Source organism: Mastigoproctus giganteus, chromosome 11, assembly GCF_048544385.1.
Source record: "Mastigoproctus giganteus isolate SK-2022 chromosome 11, ASM4854438v1, whole genome shotgun sequence".
Taxonomy (NCBI): domain Eukaryota; kingdom Metazoa; phylum Arthropoda; class Arachnida; order Uropygi; family Thelyphonidae; genus Mastigoproctus; species Mastigoproctus giganteus.
In genome coordinates this window covers 65,635,023-65,654,511 of record NC_143585.1, presented here as the reverse complement: position 1 = coordinate 65,654,511, position 19,489 = coordinate 65,635,023, and the positions used below count along the sequence as shown (strand labels likewise).

The 19,489-nt window shown below is 34.9% G+C and overlaps 1 protein-coding gene across 1 annotated transcript in view; it reads left to right on the top strand.

Moving 5' to 3' along the window:
• The window catches only part of LOC150078076 (uncharacterized), a 511,382-nt gene that overhangs the window by 282,191 nt on the left and 209,702 nt on the right, over positions 1–19,489 (top strand). The window contains exon 8 of the mRNA XM_090384455.1: positions 16,514–16,621. Within this exon, the coding sequence (XP_090240581.1) occupies positions 16,514–16,621 (108 nt within the window). The remainder of the gene's footprint in view (positions 1–16,513; positions 16,622–19,489) is intronic.

The following is a 19,489-nucleotide window of genomic DNA, read 5'->3' as shown; positions in this document are numbered from 1 at the left end:
AGAGATAATTAAGGTGCCAAAATCTGTAATTTCACTGCTGCTACAGCAACAAGAAAAACTTAGGAGTGGACATTGCACTCACTTGGGTTTAAAAGAAAATATCTCATAAGCTAAAGAGGGAAGGCAAAGATCCAGACGTCAAGAATGCTTTGAATCAATGGTTTTCCATTGTATCTAAATGAGATGTGCGTGTAAATGGCCCTATGCTAAAAACCAAGTCAGTGGAGTTTTCTTGATGGAAATGTAGACATGACCTTAGTTACAAAAAAGCACATGGCGAGAAGGACAGTGCTGATACTATGAGCACTGGAAATCTGAAAAACTGCCAGAGTTGCTTAAAAAATTTAGTGGGGATGATATTTACAATGCCGATGAAACAGGCCTGTGTTATCATGCTATGCCAGATGGTTCCCTGAGCTATCAACACATAACATTGTTCGGTTCAAAGAAAACAATGGATCGTGTAACACTGTTGTGCTGCTCAAACATGTCAGGAAATGATAAACTCAAACTTTTGGTTTTGGTTAAAGTGCTAAACCTTGTTGTTTCAAGGGGATTACAATAGGCAGTTTGCCCGTTTTGTATTATGCCAATAAGAAGGCATGGATGACCACATATATTTTTATGCAATGGCTAATGAACTGGGATGTGGAACTGCAATGGAAGTCCAGAAAATTTCTGTTGATATTGGACAACTACACGGCACACCCTAATGTAGATGGTTTAAAAAACATTGAACTGGAATTCCCCCCCCCCAAACTACATCCCTGATACAGCCTATGGACGTGGGAATTATAAAAAATTTGAAGACCTATTATCATGGAAAGCTAGTTAATCACATCCTTTAAACAATTGAGAAAAATCTGCTGACATCTTTAAAATCTATAGAAGTTAGTGCAAAAGTTTCGTTGTTAAAATCTGTACAATGTATTGCCAATAGCTGGCGAGGAATAAGCAGTAAAACAATTCAGCATTGTTTTGCTAAATGTGATTTCACAATTAATTGTGATTCAGAAGCAATGAGCTGTACAGAAAATGAAATGGCTTTGGAACTGCAACACATCCAAAATTGTGAAGAATTTTTATGGATTGACAATAACCTTCAATGCCGTGATGAAAATTAAGATTATGAAGAAACGATTATTGAACAAATTGCAGCAAACTCTCAGAGACACCAGAAGACCAAGAAAATTATGACAATGATATACCTAAGCGAGTGACTAACCAGGATGCCAGAAAATATATTGCTGAATTGAGATACTGTTTCATGCAGGAAGGCAATGAAGGTAGTCTTTTATCAGCATTAGATACCTTTGCCGACTTTGTTCGGTTGCAGTCCATAAAGAGAACACATCAGGGTACATTTGATAATTTTTTTCAAAGTAAGAACCCTTAAAAAGGTAAAGGTAAACTGCAGCCATTATCAACCCACTGCAGGATGGAAGCCTCCTCAACAATTTGTGTTGAGGGAAATAGACATAATCTGCCATGCTGGTCCAGTGCGGGTTGGCAGATCAACTGTATTTAGCAGTCGGGCTTGAACCCCGGTCTGCTCAAGGAGCATGTGCTACTGCACTCCTGCTTTTCCTGCCATTGCGTGACGCAGACGTTATGTATCTTCATTTTACATATGTATATACATATGTACATTTTGTTTTATTTTAGCTTTAGCTATTTTTAAATAAATGTTTGCACCAATATAGTCCGAAGTGATCTAGTCCTGATATGTCCCAATTAACCAGAATCCACTATATATATATCTATATTATCTTTCTATACATTAAAATAATTTTCCTCCTAGCGATGTCTATTCAGCCAATGGGAGAACAGTGATGTGGGTTATGTGTAATACGTAACAAATACTAAAATACGTAACATAACAGAAGCTTGTTGTACTGTGGTAAAACAAGCTTCTGTTTAAGCATGGTCATGTGACACAGTGTTGAAAGCTTTTGTAAGTATTTTATTTTACTCTATCAGAAGAAGCCAGTGTAGCAAGCAGGGGGCAAAGCCCCCTAGTTATATAATAAATTTAAATTATACATAGAATTTCATATTTAAAGTGTTATTTAGAATAAATTATATATATAATGGTATCAGCTTACTTTATGCACTCCTAAGTGCATAAAGCAAGCTGATACCATTTTGGCTTCTCTGCAACTTGTGCTTTTGGAATAAGGAATAATTTGGAATAATTTTATTCCAAAAATTAATTACATTAAGGCAAATAATATTCCTTCTAATTCCAATATAGTGTATACCTTATATAATACGTACAGTTATGATTGCATATATTGCCTTTGCATAGATTCTTATCTTCCCAGAGTTGTTGCTTCTTTAGATTAACTATGAATTCTTGCTATTTATTATTATTATTAGCCACATGGTGCAAGGAAGCCTGGGGCTTATGCTGCACCAGCCAAAAAAAAAAAAAATTGCCAAATTATCCTGAGAGAAAGTGAGAGAAAGAAATAGAAAGGAATCACCAAGAAAGAGAAGAATGATGATATCCAGCTCAGGACCCTGGGTTTATATACTCACCAGATGTTAAGCCCCTGGGTTAGTTGTCCAATCTTCCTTTCTTCATGGCATGCACAATCCAAAAGAGAGAGAGAGAGAGAGCATGAGCACCCCGCCTTTGTTTAGAATGCGCTTAAATATCCCATTTTGCATTATTTTTCCCATCATTCTCACTAAGATTTAAAGTAATTTTTATAAAGATCAAAGATGCAATGCTAGTTTCATGAGCCCATAGATGACTTTAAATTCAGTATAGACCTGTGATGGAAGTGCATAAAGATTAAAGTTTACATTTTTTAGAAGTCAAATGGCATTTCTGTATATTGGTGACTGCAACTGCATTGTCCTCATTGGGGATTTGGAGTCCTTATGGCATGACTTATGACTAGTTATGTGAGAATCTTGCAGTTCTTTACACATGCACCTGCAGGACAGACATTAATTCACTCAGTGTACATCATCCAGTGGTATTATATTAAAACTATATTGAAGTCAAAGAGACTGCCACAGTCTGCAAAATGCTGTAGGCATGTCTGAAAAGGGGAAGCATAGTGTTCACTTTATGTATTATTTGCAGCTAACTTAAAGCTGTCAAAGCAAGCTTGGAGAGATCTCATTTAATAGAAAACTGAGAATGAGCAATAGAGAAAGCAATACAGACTAGATACTCCTCGTGCACATTTCTAATTTTTGGCATGTTTGCTTGCATTGCTGATTTCATGGACATTTGCTAGCTCCACATATGTGGAAAAAAAGAGAAATTAGATGTACCTGATGCTAACTTTCAGGGTGTTTGCTCTCTGTGCTGAATTGCAGTATGTTTGCAAGTTATACACATGTGTGAAGTAAAATAAATTGAAAATAAACTTAAAAGTTTACACTTTATTACAAAGACCATTAATTTAAGGCAGCCACAGGGATCTATTAATTAAAAGAGATCACAGCTGAGTGTGGCTGAGGGATTCCTCTGGGAGAAACTAGTATTGAACATCATAATATCAATAATATCTGTATGTGACTATCACTAATCAGGCAGCCTATGTCCCACTAAAAGTTAGCGTTCTTCCACACCTGCTCTGACATGTCAGAAGCTTACAATCAAAAGTGACTGATTCTATTCTCCAGTTTGCACAATTAGTAATGATGGCTGATAAACCTAATTCTTAAGCCCCAGAGGGGAGGAAATTCAACAGTGTAATGTTTGGGGATAATGTTGGCCATGGAATCTGACCAATTCATCCAATTCACTGATTTGGGAAATTTCTATTGAGAAATTCACAGACATGAAGAGAAATGAGGAGGGGGATGCTATTATATCATTAGCATTAGTACTAGCAAATGATGCAAGAAAGCAAGCTTATCAGCCAAAAAATAAAAAAATAAATAAAAAATAATCCCCATTTCACTATTCATTCCCTCCAATAATTTGTCTAGTTCTTCTTTGAATTCATGAGCCCATAGATGACTTCAACTTCCACAACAACAGATGGAAGTTTGTTCCAACAAGCAACCACCAACTGGCTAAAGGCAAACTTCACTTCATGTATTCTGCAACCATCCTTCCTCAATTTGAATTTCTCCTGTGTGTAGTCTGATCAAGGGAAAGAATCTCATCAGCATTGAGCCTGCTAAATCCATTCGAAACCTTAAACACCTCAATCAAATCACCTCAGAGGTGCCTAATTTCCAGATGCTGCAATTTGCAGAACAGGCCTTTCTTGGTAAGAGCACCCCTTTGTTCTTCCTCACCAATCTTGTTGCCCTTCTCTGTGCTCATTCCAGCAGCTCTAACTGACTCTAACTCATCCTTCCTAAAATGAGGCCTCCAGACCTGTATGTTAGTACTCAAGATGAGGCTTGACCACCATCACCACCATTGCCTTATAAAATGGAATAATCACCTCCTTATCCCTGCTATTAAAATTCCTGTGTGTCATTGACAAAACTGAAAGAGCTGTTCTGGCAGGCTGTCTGTATTCACGGAGTACTTCATATCTGACTGCACAGTTACCCCTAGATCTTTTTCACCTTTCACTACTCCGAGTGTAATGCACCAACTCTGTGGTACTACTTTTTTTTTATCAATGTTAAAATATCAATTGCTATTTCTCAGCCCATCTGCCTAACTTTTCTAGACACTATTACAGTAGCATCCCGTCATTCCTGCCATTAACCACCCTTCCAATCTTTGTATCATCTGCAGAATTGGTTATTAAGCCTGTTATGTCTTCATCAATATCGTTAATAAAAAATATAAAAAACAATAACGAGCCCAACACTGAACCTAGGGGGAATCCACTAATAACATTAGTCCACAAAGAGCAGTGTTCATTGATTACCACTTGATCATCCCTTTAGCCATAGCAGCAACTTACCTTTAATGCCACACTTCTCCAGTTTGTACAGCAGTCTTTTATGTGCAACAGTATCAAAATTATTTTTTCAATCCAGTACCTTTGTGACTATATCATGGTATCCAATCAAATTGGTCAACAAGATTTCTCCAACATAAACCCATGTTTTGTCTGAAATATAACTATACTCCTGTCTAGGATGGTCCTGCATTACTTCTTTTCTTTAACCAATGACTCCATTATTTTTCTTGGAACAGGAGTTAAGCTAACAGGTCTGTAATTGCTTATGTCACCCTTTGATCCCCCTTTGTGAATTGGAGATACATTTGCACATCAGTAATCCATAGGACTTCTCCTGAATCCAGATTTGCTCTCATAATTATGGCTCACAATTTGCTTATCTCCTTAGCTGCCTCTCTTAATATAATTGGATAGATCTTATCCACCCCATGTGCCTTTTTTATTCGGCGATTGGTATGTTTTGCTGAGTTCAAAATATACAGGCTACAAAGGTGTGAAGCTACTTTCACATTACCTTGTATATGAAGAAGAAAGCTTGTCTGTCTGTTGCTTGATATATTCAGATCCCAAAAGAGCCTGTGCAGCCATGCTTGAAATGGTATTCTTGTTTGTCATACAGGGGACAGCAGAGGACTGTTTGGATTCCACTGGGCTAATTCCCATTACTGTATTATTTTAATAGGTAGTAAGTTTTATTCTGCAGATCAAGAGTTCATCGAAAACATATTTCAAAATGATAAAAGCATTTTAGCAAGAATTTATTTATTTCTTTTTTACTTCAAAGGGCAGTGAGAGAACTTGTACACTCTTAAAGTCACATATAGCATTTGTATGATACTGAAGAAAAATTACGCTTCCTATTCAAAAATGAATAGGAAGAATAAATGTCAGTTAATAGTTATTGTATCCAGGATCAGTACAAGGAAGTAGTGCAGATGCTTTATAAAAAGGCATATGAATTTTTATCTGCAGTGAATTAGTACATACATTTTATAGAAATATATACTGTATTGACAAAAGTATATGCCCACTTTACTACATAAGGACTTTTACATTCGTAGTAAGAGGGAAATTAATGTACAGTTGATCTTCCTTCTTGGTAAGAACTTCTGCAAGTAATGTGTAGTATGTCTTGTCAGGAATAGCTTACTACTGTTCTTTAAAAGCACAACTCCCTATGTGGTTATGGTTATTGATCTCCAGTCGGACACTAACGTCTTGTTGGGATTGAATATTTGATTGTGGAAGACTTGGAATATTGTTTTCCATTAAACTACCTTGTATGGGAGTTTCAGTATGGAAAAGATCATTATCCTGTTGGAACTAATAAGGGCTGACACCATAGAACTTACAGCTGTTGAAGTGTTATTCAGAATGTAGTGATGGCTAAAAACTTTGAGCATGCTCTCTGAGAAGAATAAGGCCATACTAGAAGAGTCGTATCCTGGTATGTTTTATTCTTTTGATTGTTGGAAGAACACAAATATCATTTGTTGACTGACAGCAGATTTAACTTACTGTAACCAATGAAGTTTTTTTTTTTTTTTTTTTAGCCCTTGCTTCCTTTTACATATCCTCCATCAATATCCCATCATATCAGCCATTACTTGCTTGTGTGATGTGATTAACTCACACAACAAAGGTACATTAATTTTTGTAGTATGAACAGATGCATGGTGATGACAGTTATCCCCAAATTGGATTCTTTATTGTTCTGCTATTTATAAATATAAATATAGTAACACTGATACACTGACCTTTTTTTCCCTGTACAGTAGTAATAACTCTAATGGAAATAGTATTATTATTTTATTTATTTTTTGAAGAAACTTTTGTAATCTAAGTGGTTACACTGGCTGATCTGCACGTGCCAAATTTTGGAAGATTATAATGCACTCACAAATAGATTTGTCACTGAAATTTACTTTTCTGATCAACTGTAAGGACTGCAAAAATAAAATATAATATTCATAAATGGGGCAGTAGTTATTTTTTATAAAAAATTTAAGAAAATGATCTTTAGGAAAAAGTGATCATATGGGGAATTTTCCCTGCAGCCTTTATAAGCATATAATGTAGCTGTGAATACATCTCATTATTTTATTTTATTTATTTATTTTTTTACCTGATTGGTAACATTTATACAAGGTGTAGCAATAAAGTTCTCGGACATGGCCCTGTTATGGCCATGTTTAATGAGGTTGAAAATAAATGGAATGGGTATGTTGTAGTTCAAACTTCCTCCAACAGTTGGTGGTATGGAGATTGTCCAGTAGGCTGACAGATTGCAAGTAATAACTAGTGTTTCATTAGTAGTATTAATGCTCCATGTGATTTTGCAATGGAGCAATGAACAAATATCAATTTTGTTTTAAACTGTGAAAATCTGCAACAGAAACATATGAAATGCTAAACTCTGTTTATGGTGATGAAACATTAAGTCAAACCAGTGTGTATGAATGATATAATTGATTCAAAGACAGACATTAGGATATTCATGACCCAAGAAGTGGGTGTCCATCAACCTCTCAAAATGAGAACAAAACCCCAGGGGCTCACATCTGGTGAGTATGGGCTTGGCACACCCAGGGTGTCCTGAGCTGAATATCATCATTCTTCTCTTTCTTGGTGATTCCCTTCTACTTCTGATCTCTCTCTCTCTCTCTCTCTCTCTCTCTCTCTCTCTCTCTCTCTCTCTCTCTCTCTCTCTCTCTCTCTCTCAGGGTAATTCAGAATTTTTTTTTTTTTGCTGGTGCTGCATAAGCCTCAGGCTTCCTTGCACCATATGCTAATAATAATAATAATGATAATAACTTACAAAAGTTTGGGAAATTGTAGCAAGAGATTGTCATTTGCATCTCAGAATGATGGCTGATTTCTTGGATGCAGATAAGGAGAAGACTTGTCAAACTCTGTATGAAGATTTAGGGAAAAGGAAGGTCTGTACAAAATGTGTGGAGCAGAAGCAGCAAAGAGCATCATCATGCAAAGACCTCATCCAGGCTTGTGAAGACAGTCCTAATTTCCTCAACTGTATTGTCACTGGAGATGAATGTTATGTGTTTCAATATGACCCAGAGACAAAGTGTAAGAGCATGCAGTAGACTTAAAATCATCACCAAGGACCAGAAAGTTCTGTTTAAAGAGGTCCGTGATCAAAATGATTATGATCATGTTTTCAACAAACTATGTGATTCACAGGAAATTTGTACCTGAAGGGGAGAGAATCAATGCTACATTCTCTGTACAGGTACTTCAAAGATTATTGAAGTGCATTTCCTGGGTGAGGCTGCAATTTTTCGGAGAAAGGCAGTTGGTTCTTGTTGCATGACAGTGCCCCCACCCATTCCGCACTTGTTATGAAGTGAAGACATTTCTGACAAAACATGCCGTTTTACAGATGAACCATCTACCCGACTCTCCCAGTCTAGCAAAAACAGACTTCTTCCTCTTTCCCAAGGTGAAAATTGTCCTCAAAGGAAAGAAATTTCAGGATGTTGAGGACAAAGAAAAACATAACCACTGAACTGTATATCATCTCTTTGAGCACCTTTGTTGACTCATTTTAGAACTTTTAGAATGGTTTAATAAGTGCATTCAGTTAGGTGGTGATTACTTGGAATGAAAATAAAACCATTTTTGAGCTTTTTCACTTTGTGTTCTTTTCATTGCACAGTTTGGTTACTTTATTGACACACTTCATACACCAATGATACCTAATCAATATTATCAACTTTTAGAAGCTTATAAATTGTTGTAGATAGATGTTTCTCATTAATTCAGAACTACAAATAGAGAACTGCAAAAGCAAAATATATTCATATTGACATCTATATATATATAAAATCCATAGGTATGCTGCCCAGATTTTCCAACTGCTAATTGTTGCCAGCACTCATTCACGTGGTTCACCTCACATGATAGCCATACCAGGCATTCTTTATTAATTTTTGAACTAACATTTTTCGACTGAAGAAAGGCAACCTATGCCTGAAAGCTGTTGATGTATGTTTATTTTATCTGTCTTCAATTCTAATAAACCATTCTAAGTTTTAAGAAGTGTGAAAATGGCTGATCAGTGTATAATAACTTTGGGATAATGTAGAAGAAATGCCAAAAAAACACTAGAGGAGAGACCTAATAGACTGAGACCGAAACGAGACTCTACAACTACGAAGATGGTCAGAAAACATTGAAGAACAAGAAGCAAGATTGGAAATTAAGACGAGTGAAATGCTGCATCCATTACTTCTCCGAATACTGGATGCAAATAATCAACAGGCTGTAATTAATGTGGAAGAGCATGACATAGGAAATGTGTTGCCACTGTGAGTATTGCAATGCAAGGTATTGGGGACATGAGTTAACACATTGAATAAATACACTAAATGCTGTCATAATGGAAAGGTTTCACTTTGACCCACTGTCTGAGACACCTACTCAATTACGAGAGCTGCTTACAGGGGATACACATGAAGCAAATAACTGCAGAGAACATATACAAGAGTACAACTAAGCAATGCCGTTCACATCAGTGGGTGCAGAGATTAAATCACCACCTGAAAATGATCCATACTGTTTTAGAATACACAGCAAGTTTTACCATTTGGTCTCACCGCTATATCCAAATGAGGCAAATAAGCCAGGATATGGCCAACTTTATATTTTTGATTCTGCTGAAGCAACAACAAAATGGCTTGAAAAACAATCAAGCCAAGGGTGTATGGCCAAAGTAATGCAACAATTGAACGAGATGCTGCAACAAGTTAACCCATTTGCTGAGTCATATAAACAAACGCATCAAATAACCCAGGCCAATCCAACAATGAATGTGCGCATGACATTTATAGAATGTTGTTTGTTGTTTGGTTTTTTTTTTTTTTTAGGAGCATTAGCAACTAAGGCCATATTGCTCCGGGATATGCGGTGGTCATTCCCTGACCTTTCCACATCCTCCGTATTTGGTGGTGACAGGCTCGAACCCCGGTCTAATCAAGAAGCGTGTGCTACGCACTGTTGCTCCTTCCCACCTGGCTACGGAGGCGCTCATATTTATAGAAGACCCTGACTTAGATAACAGACGATATAATGCACCTACATCCAAAATGGAGATTGCTGCAATATTTGTTGGAGAAGGTGGGGAACTACCTGCAAATGGAGACATATGCATATATCCCACAGGTCACTACTATAGAATTATCACTGCTAAACAAGAATGGTGAAGACTGAAGAATCTAGATTAAACTTAGGACTAAGGATATAGATTTGCACCATAATCAGAAAGATGGTGTATGTTACACCAGGTTCAACTAGTTAGTTATTTAAGATACTTAAAAAAAATTCTCAAATCACTTACACATGACCATGTGAGAATATTTGTCATTAATTATTTCAGTTCTTGTTAATGTTACTATAACTCTGAAAATGAAATACAGTGTTCATAATAGCAGTGGTTACTTTGTTTACAGATTTGTGACATCATCCTATTCCATCTTTAGGTGCCTATAATTGTGGCCAGAGGCCAGAAATAGACATTTCCTATGGAGGGAAAAAAAAAAATTTTTAATCAAATATTTGTTAAAATACCTGCTAACATTTACAAATATTTTATAAAATTTATAAAAAAAGGTCTGCCTTTCACAACTTTAAGATGCATCATGTGTTTTTTAAAATGAATTTGTCAAGTTTATGCTATGTTTTTCAAAAATACATTTCTGTTATGTTTTCTTGATACATTTTACCCACTGAATACTAAAGTAATTATCAATATAATTATGTTTATGGATAATGCTTACAGTAAATAAATCTAAAGATTTACTGCATGTATTGATAATACTGACAATGTAGGATTTGAACATCACAGAGATAACACTCAAATTTTAAGAGGCATTGACCATCCATTGATGTTGACGATTTGCAAAATACACTTTTTTTAATTAGCTCTAAGTTAACAAAGTTGTTACTTATCATATAAGTGCAATAATATAAGGTAAATTAAAAAGAAATGTATTTTACAAATTTTCAAAGCTTATTTTGTGTTTCTTACAGTTCAAGTATTTGTCTTTTTTAGTGACAAAGAGTTTTTGCAAGAAACTTAAAATATCATGAAAACAGTATTTTTATGTGAACAGAAACTGAATAAAATATAGTTTTGCCAACTTTTGATGGAAGTAAACTAAAACTAGCAAAATTATGAGCATGCTTGATTACTTGTCCAGTTGGTTTTGGTTTGCTTTCCTACTCCACGAATAAATAGTTCCTCTATAAACATGGAGGAAATGTGTGTGTGTGTTCTAATTTATCCATTTCATATATGGAGAAATTCAGAAGAAATTCAGAATCATTCTGATGAATGATATTTCAACTATTACAAAAATAAAAGATACTGTTGATGCAAAGGGAGATGCTAGATTAGGCAGTGTTCTTGTCGTGGATGGAATTTTGATATAGATAGAATATGTTAAATTGTTTTGTACATTCTCATTATTTGTCACAGTAATGCAGAATGTGAACATATTTTCAGTCTCATAAAGAATAGCATGGAATTCATGAAAAAAATAAAACATTAGTCCATTTCAGTTTTAAAATACAGAAAATTGGATTGTTTGCCATAAACAAGACTTTTAGCAGGTGAAGAAAGTGAGGAGAGCTACTTCTATTCTTTTAAAATTTCTGCATAAAGTCAGTAGGTGAAGAAAGAAAGAAAAATCTTGTATTCTCCATGTTTTTATATGTATTTGTTTATATGGAGAAAAAACTTTTATCCTTTAATATCTCATAATTTAAATGCCTGAGTTTGTGTAAATAACATTAATAATATGGACCTTTTTACCTGTGTGCACAATTTTTATTTATTTGTTTATTGTCCTTATTAAGAAAAGGTTCCAGAAGGCACTATTACATAATTGAGAATGCTGCTTTAGTGGAAAAGCATATATATATATATATATATATATATATATATATAAAAATTGTATGAAATAAAATTTCTAAAAGTTGGCAGGTATGCAACAAGAAAAGATATTGTAGAAATGTTAATTTAAAAATTTAATTTACAAGACATACAAGTTAGTGCAGTGCATCAGTTAGCTATGTATAAATCACCAAAGTTTGTGAAATGGCATCATTTTCATTACATCTCATATTGGGAATACCTTCACGAGTTGCCTGCCTTTGTACTACTTCAAATAAGCAATGCTTCTCCATTAGAGAAGACTGCTGTTACTTATTCTCAGTGGATACTACCACCCAGACAGCCATTTCAGCAGACCCAGTGGTACGACTGACAATCAGTTATGAAGTTAACTCTACAATATGAGATGCCTAACGGTATACAATTAACTATTTAACTATAATAGTTAAAGATTAAAATAAAATTTAGGGCTGAAGCCTCAAACCATGGAATTTACTGGACACAATTTAGTGCAATGTGCATCAGTTCTGTACATATTAAATCACTGAAGTTGGTGAAATAGCATTATTTTCATTACATCTCATATTGTGAATACTTCCACAACGAGTTTCCTGTAATTGTACATTGAATAAGTAACACCCCATTAGAGAAGGCTGTTATGTATTTGAAGTAGTATAATGACAGGCAACTCACTGTGAAATATATTCACAATATGGGATGTAATGAAAACAATGCTATTTCACTAACTTCGGTGATTTACTACGTACAGAACTGATGCATTGCACTAACTTGTATGTCTAGTAAATTCTGTGGCGTGAGGCTTCGGCCCTAAAGTTTTTTTTTAATTCATTTATTAAAATACATGTTGTTGCTTTTAAAAGTGTGCAAGTTTTATATGAAAGGATTATGTGGGAATTTAATATCACCAAAAGTAAAGTACAATAGCAATAGGACAAAGTAGTCAGGCTACCTTAATGCTTCTGAACATGCATACAATAAAGATGCCTAAAAAACTTGTAAAAATTATAAGGCTCCAGGAGAAGATGGATTAAATATGGATCTTTTTAAATATGCAGGATTAGTTTTCCAAGAAAGATTGCTTGTATTATATAATCAAATAAGGAATTCAGAATTGCTGCCTGAATAATAGAAAAAAACAAACAATAGCTATTCCTATATAAAAAAGGAAATATCGATGAACTTAGTAATTACAGAGGTGTATATCTTTTAAATTCAGATTATAAAATATATGCAAAAATATTAAATAAATTATATATAACTTATATAGTAATGGAACAGGAGAATTAACAGAAGATCATGTGCAGGTAGTTACTTTTTATTAAAAATATTTTAATAAAAAATATAGAGAATATAATACAGAAACATATATGGTATTTTTGAATATATAAAGGCTTCTGATTATGTAAATATAAAAAAAAAAAATTGATGGACATTTCAGTGAAGGATGAGATACCCAACCAAAAATACTTACAACAGCATACAGTAAAAATAGTATATTGCTATTAAAATAAATTCTAAAATTGAAAACCTGTTAATAGTGGAGCTTTTTTTTCCGCTGTTATTCATAATATATATATATATAGAAACAAAAATGTTATTATCAGTGTATTAGGTAGGGGAGCTGAACTGTCAGATGTAATTACTATGGAAGAATTGAGAGCACCTGTATGTCAAAAAACAAATTATCCTGAAATAAAATGCAATTAACATAAGCATAATTAATGTAAGTACCTAAAGCTGTGGGTCCTAGGACTTTAACTAATTCTTCTTGGAGTCAGCAGCAAAAATCGTAGGAGCTACTGCAATAAGCCAGGTCTCTGTTACTATTATGATGTACACAATAAAGTATACATATAAATCCTAGCTGACCCGACAGAGACCAAAAGGAAGAATTAAAGAATAAAAATAAATAAAATTTAAAGAATAATAAATAATAAATAAATAAATAACATTAAGCCAAAATGCTAAGATCATGCCTATAGAATCCTGTGAAAAATGAAAGAAATCTAGAATATGAAAGAAATCTAAGAGAGCAAAACATGAATACTTACTGTGTGTGGACCGGAAGCTTATTGCAGTGGCTCCTACAATTTTTGCTGCCGACCCCTAGAAGAATTAGTTTAAGTCCTAGGACCCACGGCTTTAGGTACTTACATTAATTATGCTTATGTTAATTGCATTTTATTTCAGGTAATTTGTTTTTTGGCATACAGGTGCTCTCAATTCTTCTATGGTAATTACACCTGACAGTTCAGCTCCCCTACCTAATACTACCTAATACATAATAACATTTTTGTCTATATTTCATTATGGTTGCCGGTTTTTTCTACAATTTCTGTAGTATCCCGGATCCATAATCCAGTTTTATATTTTTAATTTTTAATAGCTTTCATGTTTGCTAAGACTTTCAGTAATTTCATTACATCTCATCTTTAACATTTATATATGTGTGTCATTAATTGCATTGAAGAATGGAAGTTCTTTAGTTATTGTTAAAGCATTGGAGAAGCATTAGGTAAAGGAGTAAACGTGGATACTTAATTGTTTGCAGATGACCAAGTTTTAATTGTAAACATAGTTTCCAAAACTTTCAACCAAAAAAGGGGGGGGGGGGAATGTATTAGTATTAATAGTGGTAAATGATGCAAGAAAGCAAGCTTATACAGCATCACCAAAAAAAAAAAAAAAAAAAAAAAAAAACATTTCACCTATCCATCCCCTCCATAAATAATATCCATATCCATCCTCTCCATAAATAATATCCATATCCATCCTCTCCATAAATAAAGTAATAGTTTTTAAAGGAAATGAGATGATAAGTAAAGTATGCTTAAAAAGGTAAAATTCTATAGTAAGTTAATAATTTTAAATACCTAGGCTATCATTTAACATATTAGGATGTACAAAAATATATATTATAAGGTAGTAAATTTAATTACAGCTTTAGGAATAATAGATCAAATATTCAAATCCTCGTTCGAGTGCAAAGAAATACTAGAATAAGAGTATACAAATCTTTAACAAAACTCATGTTATATGGAAGTAAAGCATGGATTATAAGAAAATGAGATGAAAGAAGGCTGACATTGTCAGAAATAAGATGTTATGACAAGTAATACTGGATATATACTAGATTTTAAAAAAATAATAAAACACGATATATAATCCAAGACCTTGGGTGGGGGGAGAACTGTTCTTGATCATGTTACAGTCCATCAGATAAAGTGGAAAAAGCATATAGAAAGAATAAAGAGAATTTTAGTTTTTAATCCAGGTAGTAAGAAATTGGACGATCCTGCCACTAGGCCTAACACTTGTAAGGAAGAAAAATTAAATGCAAATCCATAACAGATAAGCAGATAAATTTATTGATATTTAAATTTATTGGTAATTAGGAATGTGTTTCCCTACACCAAGAATGTTCAATATACTAAAACAGGTTGGTTTGAAATTGATGACATTCCTGTATCCACTCTGTTGCACTACTATTATGAAGTCAAAGAGAAGGAGAGCAAGAAAAGAATGTAAGAAGTGAATTTCTTATATTGAAATTTTAAAATACAATAAACAGATAACTGACCTAACTTTATTTTTGTCTATCTTTTCATTTCTCTCTCCCTCTCTCCACCTTGTTTTTTTTTTTAGTATATTGAATATTCTGGATGCATGGGAAGCATATTCCCAATGTTTAAACCACACACCACCTTCCTCCTGGTAATCCTTCCCCCTCCATTTAAATTATGACCTTTCACTTAGGTTATGTGCACTGTGTCAATGTATAAATAGATTTTATTGCTGTTGATCAATCCATTTTACTGCTCACAAAAAAGGACCCTAGGTTTCACCAGTAATAGACATAATTTTTTGTGTAGGAAAGGTATTTTAGCAGTCTCTGAATATGTATACACACACACACACACACACACACACACACTGATGGGTTAAAGGCATGTGAGTCCTCTATGAACACTTCATGGAGGCTGTGTTCCACTTGACCATCTTCAGTCATTACTGATTCGCCCATATCACTTATAACCACCCTTTGGAGAGTTTTGCTTCTTTATGCAACTTTGTGTGATTGACCAGATCTGGGAACATTTGATGTATTCAGGAATGTCTGATTATTGTACTTCTCTGTTTGGTGGCATCCATTTATTAAACTGACATTTCTTAACATTGTATTCTGTTTGCCTGCCTCACGGCACTTTTACCCTTTGTTTCATCTTTTTGCATGTTTCATTCACCACCTATTTGATATAAAGGCAGCACATAATATATGAGGATATTATGTACGTTTGCATTTGGTGATATAAATATTATTTACCTTCGCACAGGACCGGCACTAGGGGTGCGCAAGTGAGGCACATGCCACAGGTGCTGCTAGATGCTACTGCACATATATCTGTGTGTTAAGATATGATATGAATTAGGTGCCATTACAAAGTTTTGCCCTAGACACCACAAACGCTAGTGCCAGCCCTGCCTTTGCATAGAAACCAGTATAAAGTAAATACCTTTTGTTTAAGCTGTTGTATTTTTCAGTTCTTAAATACTTATGTGCAGTTATAAACATTTCTTTTTGTTGCTGACTTAAAATTAAGTTTCCTGTGTTTATTGCAAATATTTATTTTGATGCATGTTGCATGTGACAGTTTTTTTATTGCATGCTTTTCTATTTCATTAGTTTACTCCTTTGGTTTTACTTCGCGTATTCCTTGTCACACTGGGTTTCAGTATACACAACTTACTAAATTGGTGCCTTCTCCTGTTCAAAAAAGCCCAAGTTCCAGAGGTCAGTATATTTTTATGTAAATTTCAGTTCAAATTTTTCTGTAAATTAATGTAGCTAAAAAAATTACTGCATACTTTTTTGAATGAAAAAGTCTGCACTGTTTTTTAGTTAATTATAACAGTTTATATGTAAGCATATAATTATGTACTTACGTCAGTGTTTCCCAACCTGGGTGTTAAGATGCTCTGCTACTTGCCATTGTTTAACCTCTTTCTGCGTTTAGAAATAACTGGTAAGCAGAATAAACTAACATTTTCAGTATTTCAGTTTTGAAGGATAAGTTTACAGAATAAGACAGCATTTAATTATGATATTCTTTCATAGTTTGGACTATAGAAATTGGAGGCAAATTAAAAGTGTAGTTTTTATACTAATGCACTTATTTTTATCTTTAAATATGTTATATTACATTGTCATTACATTGTCTGTGTGCAGTGAAACTCCAGTGTGTTCCAGTATGGTGTGTAAGACTGTACATGGCTGACTTCTGTTGTGCCAAGTCAGTGGGTGCCCTTCTGGTGCAGTTTTGATATTGTTTCTTCTAATTCATGCTTAAAATAACATTGTTAAATCTTGGTAGTAAAAATAAAAGTAGTAAATCTCATGACACAGTAGTGATGGTGTCCTAAAAACCTTAGTGTTCAAGGGGGTTAATGTTTCACTTTTACTTGTGAAGTGCTAGCTTACTTATACGCTTCTCTTGCATTAGTTGTCTTATTACGTTTTGTGAATTTTTAAAGTGTATGCTTATTTAGAGAATATATTATTGTGTTTTTAATTACATTTAAAGGTGCTTTTATTATTTAATTTAATCTTTTGTAGGACCCATAGTAGAAATGAATAAATATGTTATTAAAATAAGCAAAAAAATTGAACAGTGTAGCAGAACTGTGGTTCAATGTTGAAAAAAAGCCATGAGTTAGGGTTGAATTTGAAAGTGTCTGCAATTCTGCCCAGACACGATAGGAGGGAGTATATGATGAGAGCCTTGTCGATCAATTTGGCCCAGGAGAGATTCTGCAAGGCTCAAGGGGTAGAATTTTTCTCAACCTGGTCTGTGCTTGTTAACAGGAGAGACTGCTTCTACAGGGATGGGATACACTTAAATAGAAGGGGTGCAAGAATATTTTCTGATGCTATTGAGGCAGAGTTAGGTGGGTCAGAAAACTGCTAGCTTGGGGGGTATACACGGACTAATAGATTAACAGTAGCTGCTGGAAGAGGTGAAAGTGATTCTTGCACTGCTTCTATTGAAATGCAATTGAGAAGCAGCCTGGAAAGCAAGGCAATGGGAATTTCGAGGACTGCTGGGAGTCATTGTTGAACAAGTAAATACATGGACTGTGTTAGGGTAACTAAGAGTAGAAACAGGCCTGTATACTTGCACATGGAAGACTGCTGCACAAATTTGAGCAGTGTGGCATTGGAGGCAAATTGCTGCTATGGATAAAGGGATGGTTGAGTGGGAGAAAACAGAGTGGTAATCAATGGACACTGCTCTTCTTGGACTAATGTTATTAGTGGAGGTCCCCAGGGTTCAGTGTTTGGTCGATTGTTGTTTTCTGTATTCATCAATAATATTGAAGATGGTATATCAGGCTTAATGTCCAAGTTTGCAGACAATACGAAGGTCAGCAGGGTTGTTAATGACACTAATGACAGTATGTTGCTGCAACAGGATCTACAAAATTTGAGCAGATGGGCTAAGAGGTGGCAACTGAAGTTTATCAATGACAAATGTAAAGTACTGCATATGGGAAGTAGTGGCCCCAGAGTAATGTATCAACTATGTGGTATTACCCTGACAGTGGTAGAGAGTGAAAAGGACCTGGGGATAATTGTACAAGCAGATATGAAGTTTTCTGAGCAATGACAACAGTCTGCAAGGGTAGCTCATGGTGTCTTCTCAATGATACACAGGAATGTTTCTAGCAGGGATAAGGAGGCAATTATCCCCTTGTATAAGGCATTGGTCAGGCCACACTTTGAGTAATGTATACAGGTCTAGAGGCCTCATTTTAAGAAGGATGTAGAGCTGTTGGAACGAGTACACAGAAGGGCAACAAGATTAGTAAATGGAACAAAGGGTTGCTCTTATGAAGAAAGGCTTAAGTTTTGCAAATTAGTGTCTGGAGACAAGGCACCTGCGTGGTGATCTGAATGAGGTGTATAAAGCCTTGAATGGCTTCAGCATGCTCAATGCTGATGAGATTCTTCCTCTTGCTTATAATAATCGCATGAGAGAGCATAAATTCAAATTGAGCAAAGACAGTTGTAGGATAGATGTGCTGAAGGTTGCCTTTAGCCAATGGGGTGGTTGATTGCTGGAACAAACATCCATCTGTCATTGTAGTTGATAGCTTAAACGGATTCAAGGCAAAACTAGACAAACATTTGGAGCACATGGATGGGTGAAATGAGAAGGGAGGTGGTTTTTTTTTTTTTTTTTTTTTTGGCTGATGCTATATAAGCTTGCTTTCTTGCATCATGTGCCCTTGCTAATGTTAAAGTGCACCATCGACTTCAGGAGTTGAGGATGAATTGCAACAAGTAAACACAAGTTCAAGTAGTAGCAGTGTGATAGAGTAAAAAAAAATCATTAAAGGTAAATTAAGACTGTACAGTGAAGATTATCTAGCATTGTGTTTCACGCCGACCGGGCTAGCCGAGTGGGTAAAGCACCTACCCGGCAACCCAAAGGTCGCGGGTTCGATTCCCGCCTCGGGCTTGGATCAAAGTACTGCAAAAAAACCTTGGGAGGTGCAATATGGCCACAGAAGCCGATGCGCCAACAACTACCAAATCAAAAAAAAAAAAAAAAAAAAAAATTGTGTTTCACTTAATTTGTTGATGAAAATTGGCCTCCAA